The sequence below is a fragment of the Coturnix japonica genome, chromosome 1 (assembly GCF_054131305.1).
Source record: "Coturnix japonica strain WE chromosome 1, WE-NBRP24, whole genome shotgun sequence".
In the NCBI taxonomy this organism is placed as follows: Eukaryota; Metazoa; Chordata; class Aves; order Galliformes; family Phasianidae; genus Coturnix; species Coturnix japonica.
Genome location: NC_140663.1, coordinates 70,723,620 through 70,733,773, shown reverse-complemented (window position 1 = coordinate 70,733,773; position 10,154 = coordinate 70,723,620). Strand labels below are relative to the sequence as shown.

Below are 10,154 nucleotides of genomic sequence, written 5' to 3'. Positions count from 1 at the left end.
AATGATTTTAAAATAAACCAGGGAAGATATAGACTGGGCTTCAGGAAAAAGTGTTTTTTTTTAAAAAAACAACAACAACAACAAAAAAAAAACAGTACTGAAGCACAGGCACAGGGAACCCAGAGATGTGCTGGATAACCCCTCCCTGGAGACTTTCAAGGTCAGGCTGGAAAGGGTCTGAGCGACCTGATCTAGCAATAGGTGTTTCTTTTTGTTGCAGTGCAGTTGGACTGGATGACCTTTAAAGGTCCCTTCCAACTCAAATAATTCTATTCTAAGCATGTATTGTGTACAATGGTTCCTGTAACTACAGCTTCCATGGCCTTCTTCTCATCTGGAAAAGAAGAGTAAACACAAAGATGAGGAAAACTATTTCTCAAAGAAGAGAACTCTCAAAACAGTTGTTTGTTCTGCAGTGCCACCTCAAGCTTGCAGGAAAAAGCACTGCTGGGGAGAAACTGCTTTTTCAGAACTGTATTAGAGCACTGTGGCTCCAGAACTTCAAGATGACAGCGTCCACTGAAGATCTGGCTGGTTTCCTACTGGGTAATGCGAAGTGCACAGCTGTGACTAGTCTATAACCGCCTCATTTATTTGCTGGACTTAGAAGGTTACTGATATGTTCATAGGGCCTTGCAATAGCACTTGCTGACCTAAACTAAGCATGCCTGGGAGCTGAGGAATGTTTTCTTACATTAAGTTCTTGAGTTTGAAGAGTTGTATTTCAGTGTTCACTAAAAGATGTGAGATGCAACAGTAACATCATGATTTTCAAGAACTAATATCTTATTACAGGAGAAAAGAATAAGAACAACAACAACTCATATCACTCAGATGTCACTCCCAAAGTAGCCACCACAGCATTTGTCTTCCTTAGCACTTCTGTCAGAAAACAGAATTCCCAAAACTTTCATAGGCCGGTGGAATCCCTAGATGGCAACTGAACATGGTAAAAATGAACTCTGAAGAAGAGGCAGAAGAGAGTAAGCAAGTCAGTCTGTGAGAGACAATGCTTTCCCAGTGCTTTCCTCATTGTGTTTTGTTTGCCTGATACAAGCAGTGAGGAAATCACAGTCCTGAGGTTATTGTACACAGCAGAAGAAAGCTCCCTGCTTGCAAGGAATGGTGTGCTACGCTCCTGGCTGAACAGCTCATAGAGTCAGAAGAGCACTGGTTTCCAGGGTGCATAAGGCCCACAGAATTGACATGTGGAGATGTGAGTCTTTCAGAAATGGCTTTTGGACTGGATTAACTGAGAGAAGCAACTGAACTTAACTTCCTCAGATCTGCCCTCATGCCGAATCTGCAGGAATACAATGAACACATCTCAGACTGCTCAGCCAAGAACAGTGTAATTTGTTTTATACAAGTGACTGGAAGCAGAGTAAAATTTATGCAGTTTGGTCAGTCAGGAGACTAGAACCTGAGCATGACAGTGAGTTATCAATCCTGGCACTTGATAAGTCTCTTAGAAATTTTAGTAATCTGGATTATAAGTGGGAAAATCTTCTACAGGACGTGGTCTCTACTCATTCCCTGTTCTTTCTCTTATCACCTATTCTCATCACCTCACACTCATTTTTTTCTGGGATCTAATAGCGAATTTCATTCTAGCATACCTAGCTTTGCCACACCTTCAGGGACCAGCATGGTACATTTACTCCTGATGTGTTACGCTTCTTCACTCTATTCACTTATAGGAGACAACTAATTGATCTGTGCTTAACGGTATGCAGATGGCATGTCAAAAAGATAGCTGAGAAAAAGAATAAATAAATGCCCAACAATGTACCTGTACTTTCTCAAGGATACTGTTTGTTGATTTAGGTGTGCTTTCCCATGAAGAAAAGGTAAGAAATGGATATCCAAGAAGAGAGCCAATGGCAGAAGGAGGAAACCTTGGTAAAACCCTTTCAACATATTTCCCTGTCTTATTACAGAGGAGTGAATGGCCCATCAAAATTTCACCTCCACATGCAGAGACTGGGGACAAAGTGGTAATGGAAGGGAAAACCAAATTTCAGAGTTGAGGATAAAGACAGACTGTCCAGCCTTGTTCCAGAGCTGTCCAGGAACAGCCATAACTCTCATGGACCAGGTGTGAAATCCATCCACATGAACCAAGGGGATCAAAGGAGTCACTTCTGGGTCTCATGGGGCTTACTGCCTTTGGCTATGGGACCCAGTAAGGGATGCCAGTGAAGAACATTTTAGGATTGCATGAGACTTATGGGAGAATTACGGAAAGAATCCAAGGCAAGGAAAGAGAGGGTTTTATATGATTTGGGAAGGAACCAAATGGAGGGGAGAAGAAGAGGGATGGAGACACATAAAAGGCAAGTTGCTGATGAGAATCCTTGTCTGGCTAGGCCCTATACCCATGTCTCACCCTTTCTTCTCAAGTTTGCTTTTCCTAAGTGAGGGACTCTATTCTGAGTATGTGCTTTGTGTACTGAGGGCAAAGCATCGCAAACTGCAGCCAGACCACAGATCACAGGTACCAGCAGCTGGAGAAACAAGAGTGAGTGAGTGAACTTAAGAGTCAGCGACTGTGTCTGTGTGAGTGTCCATATGAGTAAAAGCACTTGCAGGTGTGGGGATATGTGAGGACAGTGCAGTGGAATTCCTGGGTCACAGACTGAATGTGAGCATGTGAGTGCCTGGAGAGGGGGAAGCCTACATCTACTCTCTCTCTCCCCATCTCAGAGGTATTTCTGGGAGCACATATGTAGTCCAAGTCTGCGCAGTTTTCACAGTTCAATTTCCTCTAAAAGCTTGCCAGCAACTCTGCTCTGAGCCCATAGTACTGCATAGGGTGCAGGACCATTGCACCTTAGTGCAGGATCCACCACTTGATCTTGTTGGACTTCATCCCTCTGGCTGCAGCCCATCGATCCACATTCTTCTGTAGGGCCTTCCTACCCTCAGGTGCATCAACACATCTCCCCAAATCAGTGTCGTCTGCACTGATTAATGTACTGAGGGTGTACTCAACTCCCTCATCCAAATCATCAGTAAAGACACTAAACCATACTAAAGGATGGGCCCCAGTAATGAACTCTGGTCAACACCACTTATGACCAACAGTAAACTGGTTTTAACTCCATTCACCACCATACTCTGGGCCCAGACATCCAGACAGCTCCCTGTGTACCTGTGCAAGAAAAGGTCTGCCAGTTTCCACAAGAGAATACTATGGCAGGTAGTGTCAAGAGCTTTGCTGAAGCCTAGGTAAACTGTGTCAAAAGCCTCTCCTTCACTGACCAGCTGGATCACCCTGTCACAGAAGGAGGTGAGGATGGTCAAGCAGAACCTGATCCCCTGGCTGTCCTGCACACTTCATGAGGTTACACTCAAGATGATCAGTTCCATAACCTTCTCTGGCACTGAGGTCAGGCTAACAAGCCTATAGTCCCCCAGATTCCCCTTATAACCTTTCCTATAGGCGAGTTCAACATTAACAAGTCTAGAGTCATCTGGGACCTCTCTGGCTGACAAGGACTGTTTACAGATAGTGGAAAGCAGCTTGGTAGTTACCTCCATCAACTACCTCACTAACCTCAAGTGAATCTCATCTGGCTCCATGGACTTGTGACAGTCTAGATGAAGTAGAAGGTCTCTAACTATTTGCACCTGAATTGTGGAGGGTTTATATTCTGCTTTGCACTCACTCCTTTCGTGACTGTCCCCACTGATGAGCTTATAGACATTCACCCCAGACAGGAGAAAAATGGAACTCTTCTCAGCTGCTGTAGGACTGGGACTGCCTGGCTCAGAAGCCTTCTTGAATGGTAGCAGTGTCATACTCTCAATGCCAGGCAGCCCTGCAACTCCAGAGCACCGCTACAAGTGTGCACACCTTAGCTGGAACAGCAGGGAAGGGTGGGGAGGGCCTGGTGGAAAGCTGCAGGGAACCCAACTTGGCTCTGATGAGCTTCAGTCTCCAAAGTAAGTATCTGTAAGGGTCATTTAAGTAAGATTTTTATTTGTTCAATTACTTTCTTAAGAGGAAGGTGATAGGGCAGGAAGGGAGCAGCCACTGAGCCAGGAGGCCATCTGGGTATCAGTAGGCTGCAATGGTTTCCTGGATCCAGTCAATGTAATTGCAGACCTTGGTGTAAACTCCGGGATAACCTTTCTGAGCACATCCATATCCCCAGGACACAATTCCTTGCACTTCTCCATTGCACGCAACTGGTCCACCTGAGTCACCCTGGAGAGAACAAGTTACAGGCATGAACTGATGTAGAAGCAGAATCTCTCCTGGAAAGATTGTGACCTGGTCCAAAGAATTTAGGGAATGCACAGGGAAATGATACAGGCCCTGAGACAGGAACCAGTTCTTGTTTACTGGACTCTCCTAGATTCTGACTATTCACTGTTACTTTACTGCATACCCAGCAGATGTGGATAGACCTGCTATTTTTGGTGAAGTCCATGCTGCAGCCAAAGCATGCCAGAAAGACACTGTGTCAGAGAAGAACACTGAATGATGAGGCATCTTTTCATCTCTCTCAGGCCCACGGCTCTGCACAAATATCAACTCTTACCTGGCAGGAGTCTTTCCCACCTTCCAGGAAACCGACACAGATCATGTTGCTGGTGATATCACCTGGGTAAGCCTCTTGGCACTCTTGGTCACTCAGAATTGGAGCTTTCAGGCACTGGAGAAGTTCAGGGTCTGCCGGGAGAGTAGTGACACCATGTGTTTTTTCCCTGGGACCCAGTACCAGGGACCTCTGTCAGTTAACAAAAGGACTTGAAGACCTATCTGAGAGAGCCTGCCAGCAAAGCAGGGTTGAGCAAATCCTTAAGCTACAGGAGGAAATTTGAAGTGCATTGTACACTGAGGCACAGTAGCAGGGCAGTGCGATGACCTTGCAGGCAGAACAAGGAAAGAAGTCGGGTGAAACATGCTTTGGCTCTCATGAACGTGGTGGTAGAGCAGGAGAGGCTACAAACATCTACTTGCAGAGCATATTGATACTCACAGCCATTGGTCATCGTGTTTCCCCACCCAGAAATCAGGCACTCGGTCCCCACCTTGGCACAGGAGCTGGGCAGAGCTATGGGTTGAATGTCAGCACTGAATTCCACCGCAGATGCCAACTTGATCAACATAATGTCATTATCGATGGTCATTGCATTGTATTTAGGGTGACGAATGATGACTGATGCGCTCCTGACTACTTCACTGTCTTCCTGCACATCGATATTGTACTCTCCCAGCCTCACTTGTATACGGCTGCAAAATTGCCAGCAGAGAAAAACTGCAGTTAGCTGTGGGTTGAACAACTTCGTGGCACATGGAGTATGCAGACTCTTGAAAGAGACTAAGAAAGTGCTGCCCTAATCAAAGGTTAGTGTATCACAGATCTCTAGCAACTTTATGAAGTCTGAGTCTGGAAAGCCTTGCAGATCCTAAGCTTGCTGCTGGGGCAGTGGTAGATGGCTGCATGACTCCAGACACCTAGAGCAATGCTTCAGAAAGGGAGATTAAGCTTTCCGCTGCAGAGGAGCACTAAGCTGTGCTCGCTGTGCACAGCGATATGTCCTGAATTTGGGAGAAAGAAAGGTTCATGGGGAAGATCTGAAGGAAGGAAAAAGAACAAAATGATAATGGTAAGCCATAAAGACATGCAAACGGAGACAGAATGGCATGTTAGGGTGTACAGAAAATAATGCTAAGAGTGCAAGAGTACTGGAAAGATCACGTAAAGCAGTGAGACCGAGGATAGTGTTTCTCCTTTTGTCATCAGGTACATCATGCGTTGCATTGCCCCCTGGACTGTCTTCTCTCGAGAGGCATCAGAGTTCCAGACCCGATGTGTTTTCAAGATCTGACTAGAGCCCATCCGGTTACGCAACCCAATCCCCACTTACGATTTATAGCAGTGAGCAGCTGACAAGACCCACTGGCTGTTGATGAGGGAACCTCCACAGAAGTGATACCCAGAGTTCAGGGACACCTGGTAGGGAACTGATTGCTTAGGGCAGGTGTAGCCTCCTACAATCTTGTCATCATCAGCACCTCCAGGGAAAGCAACTGAAAGAAAAAGAATTAGGTTTCACAGCAGCAAGCCTTACTCCATTCTGTTCAAGCGTAGCAGCAGCCAGTGAGCTACAGAGGAATTAGCAAGAGCCAAAAGTGTTTGAATCTTGAAGTCTTCATGCAACATCTGAAAGACCCTGCTGAGTTCTTCCTGTGCTACTCTGACACGTGAGGCTTTGTCTTTACCACCTCAAGGCAGGAAGAGATCAAAGGAGTAGAGGCTGACAAAAGTCCTCACAGATTAACTGTGAGCAGGCTTCACTGTGTTCCTACCATGGAACAATTGGAACAGGATGGCAACAGCAGTGGCATGGTAGACAGCGCATGGTGGTCATTTGTGTAGAGTGGAAACCGGGAGAGGGCAAATGCAGTTAAGAATGTTGGCAGAATTTTAATCTGCTGGTGGGAAAGAAGCAGTGAGCAAGGGTGAAGGGAAACGCTGGTAGCAAAGGAATCAGAGAAAGCACAAAGACTCTGTGGTGCTGGAGAAGAACATAAGGAAGAATGTATTTGAGTGTAGAAAAGAACACATTTGAATGTGGGAAAGAACGTATTTGTTGAAGCCAGTAGAACAGTGGTGGCCAACCTTTTTGATCACACACCCCTATCAGCAATAACCCCTTCAGCACTCCTGTCTCTCCCTGCAAAATATGTACGTGCCTTCATTAGCAAGTTATGTACATGTACTACCATGGTTCTAATGTTTTCTTCCCACACCCTGATCGATCATCTTATGTATCCCAGTGTGTGTGCACCCCACTTCAGAGACCACAGCCCAAGGATGCTGCAGGTTGGAAGACTGTCTCTGACTATCAGTTACAGATGCCAAAGGCAGAAGGTGTGAAACCCTTCCCCAGACCCTCCCTGGCCTCCAGCAACTCAGGGACTTGACCTTAGTTGGTCAGGTAGGGCCTCTTTCAACCTCATAGCTTTTGTAGGGAGTTATTTACACAAATATGTCCCCCCAATTTGTGAGGCTGTGTAAACCTTTTGCACACAAAAAATAGTGCAGGAAGGGGTTCACAGCTTTCCTAAAGGAAGAGGAATTATCTGCTGTTTGCTGCAAACCTGCAAAACTATCTACCTTTGTTGGATAATCCCTAAATCTTGTACAGGAAGAGACTGCCAGACCCTCATAGTTTTATACACCCCCGTCTTCTCTGTCTCTCACAGAGGCTGAGGGTCCAAGTCCCTGACATAGGTGAAAAGAGAAGAAACGCAGAAAACTCAGCCATTGGAGTTGGAGAAGAAGAAATGCAGGCAGGGAAGCAGAGGCAAGGGGTTGTGGGGTAAGCTTTGCAGAGACCAGAAGCTGTTGAGAACGTACCCGCTGCTCCCAGGCAGGAGAGAATCAGGAAGAGGGAACTCATGGTGCTTCCACCACCAAGCTCTGCAACATGTACAAGGACTAGCCTCAGAAACTGCTCTCCTTTATGCTCCCGGAGAGCTTTACCGTTGCCAGCACATGGTCTCTCCAGCTTTAACTTTCCCAGGGCCTTGCATCATCCTGGACAAATTTACTTATTTTATCTGAGTTCAGCAATGATACCTCTGACTATAATACCTTAATCAGGAACACATATTTCTAGGAATGCAAGCTGACGTTGCTTACCCTGTGATAATATCTAAGACAGCTGCCCTCCATTTAGCGGCCTGCCTTCCTCCAGTGCCTCCAGAGCCACCAACACTCTGCTGCAGTATCACTGCATTGAACAAGATAACTGTTTGCAGATGGGGTTGTATACATCCGGAGTTAATTTTTGGAAAGAGCCTGGAAAATGGGCCTATGGATTGTCCACTTGTAGTGGGCAGAAGAGACTATTTACCATTCATGAAATTCATGAAGGGACATATCTTCTTTAAAAAGAGGAAGAAGGTGGAGAGAAGGTGTCATGCTTTTAGCCTGAACTCAGAGGAGTTTGTTCATCATCCAACAGAATGGCCTAATTCTTCTCTTAATCGGTCAGTCTGCAGGATGATCTCTGAATTGTGCATTGCAATAAATCCACTTGCCTCCATGTGAGATGAGTTTGCACTATGTGCTCATGCACTGTTGTGCTGCAGGAATGCTTCAAAGAGGCAGGTGGGAAGATGGTTAGAGGTTTAGGAAACATACAGTCATTAGATGTTTGTCATCAAGGTGTTAGAAACTGGAATCCAGGACTTCAGCTGCAAGCTCCAGCCTTGGCCTGGGAAAAGGCCTCTAGTGTCCTCTTGCTTGTTTAAGCCAGTAGCATAGAGAGGCTCACAGACACTTTTACGTCTAAGAGCATGACCAGCCGGCCCCCTATGACATCTTTTATGCACATGGGAGTGGCTGATTATTTTGGTTTAAGGGGTATAGAAAAAAAAAATGAAAGAAAGAAGATGCTTGTTTTTCACTCATGACTTCCTGAGACTTTGGGAGGAAACAGGTGTGCTGAGGCCTGACATAGGGCACAGAGTGATGCCTGGTGGGTGTACTTTATTGCTGCTCTTCCCCATTGAGTGATCGTGATATTGGTGTCCCACATGTCACTGCCGAGGTGCCTGAAATTCTTCTGAGCAGACTGGACTGTGACTGCAACACCATATGTGCTTCCCACGGGGGTAGGCAGCTCCTTCCCATAGTCTCAAAGGGAGCCTTAGAAGGGTTTGTGTGCGTGTGTGTGTGCATGCATTAGGGAACTCACAAGTCTGCTTAGGCATCACTCTGGCCATTGTGGTTTCCTTTCTCTGGCTGTGCAGTATGAGAAAGAGCCTTGAATTCACCTCCTGCTTTGTACTTTACCACACACTCAGTGCCAACACTGGGCCTGTGGGGAACTAGTGGCCAGGAACCTGGCTGTGCTTCTGTACCACTAATACTGAGAAGTATCTAAAGTGCCATTAGTAAGCCAGCAGTGCCTCAGTTCTTAATACTGTCCTATGGGTTTGTGTTTCTGAAGGCTTTTAGTCTTTAAGATAGATGCTGATGCATTGCTTGCCGGACCCCCTTCGCTCCCAAGTGTCTGGGCTCCATTCCCCGACTTTGCCCTTGTTTTGCCTCCACTCTTCTTCTGCCCCTCTCCAATCAGTCTCCCATTTTACAGAGGCTTTGTCTCTCCTTCAGGCAGTTTGAGGATTTGGTCATAGTGCTTAGTGCTCTTGCTGCATCGTGTGATCACTTGCAGCACAGAAGTATGTGGCAGCATCCTTGGATGTCACATTCTTGATAGTCATAACAGAGAGTTTGTTCTCTCTGCTTACATCAAACTTGGCTTCGCTGTAACCTTCCTCATAAGAATTCTGCAGCCATGGAGCAGTGCTGACTATTAACTTCAGACTACTCCTTGACAGCTGCTGGTACCAGAACATATAGGCACGCATATCCATATTCTGATAGCAGGTGAGGTCCACACTCTCTCCAGCGCTCTTGAAGGCATCTTCTGGCCACTGCCTGATGTAGTATCCCACTCCAGGGCCTGAAGGAGCAAGTTAGAGGAAGTGAAAAGAAGTAAAGACAGTGGCTGCAAAAGTTCCCTCACCTTGCACCTGCCCCGCATGGCCAGTAGGATAGCCACAATGCAGATGGATCTGCAGTCTCTCACCAAGTAGAAGAGCAAGCAAAATGGCCAGCATGATGACAAGCAGTTGTCTCAGAAGAGAATGAGGAAGGCAAGAGAGGCTGGAAAGACTGACACCCCTCCCCTTCTTCTGATTTTCCCATAAAGCTTTGGAGGAGGACAGAGAAGACACGTTTTACATCTGAAAACATTGTTGAGTCATTAAAAGCAAAAGCAAGTGTTTGTGTGGCTGTAAGTTTTGTCTGTCTTGAGCCGGCCTGCCAGAGAAATGGAGTTCTGAGCTCATGACAAAAAGATGGGAGTGTTTTCAGACCAAAAATTTTCTGTCTGGACGTTGCACTGTCCATCATTTTCATATCTGGGCCTACCAGCCACAGACCCAATCAGTGATTTTTTAGTTTGTTTTCACCAGTGGCTGCAACTCGAGACATCTCCCCTGAGTTCATTACTCCAGGAAATTTAAACCTACATTCAAACCTAAATGCTGGAGAGGTACTCTTAATCCATGAAAGACAGTTACACCTTACAACTCTGAACTTCTGTCAGACAGAAGCAAA

At 46.1% G+C, this 10,154-nt stretch overlaps 1 protein-coding gene across 1 annotated transcript; it reads right to left on the bottom strand.

Moving 5' to 3' along the window:
• Positions 1-3,965: 3,965 nt before the first annotated feature.
• LOC146762517 (trypsin II-P29-like) lies at positions 3,966-6,210 on the bottom strand. The gene is made up of 4 exons (XM_085522999.1): positions 5,884-6,210; positions 4,992-5,245; positions 4,551-4,681; positions 3,966-4,213 (listed from the first exon to the last, which is right to left on the bottom strand). Exons 2-4 carry the CDS (start codon positions 5,140-5,142, stop codon positions 4,064-4,066), a joined length of 432 nt encoding a protein of 143 aa, XP_085379125.1. The 5' UTR covers positions 5,143-5,245; positions 5,884-6,210; the 3' UTR covers positions 3,966-4,063.
• Positions 6,211-10,154: the final 3,944 nt, after the last annotated feature.

Excerpts from the sequence above, each read along its gene's own strand:
- LOC146762517 (XM_085522999.1), bottom strand. The coding sequence starts at position 5,142 with ATGACCATCGATAATGACATTATGTTGATCAAGTTGGCATCTGCGGTG. Across the intron at positions 4,682-4,991 it reads AAACACGATGACCAATGGCT|ACCCTGAACTTCTCCAGTGC; the intron begins GTGAGTATCAAT and ends CTCTCCCGGCAG. Across the intron at positions 4,214-4,550 it reads GTGGGAAAGACTCCTGCCAG|GGTGACTCAGGTGGACCAGT; the intron begins GTAAGAGTTGAT and ends TGTTCTCTCCAG.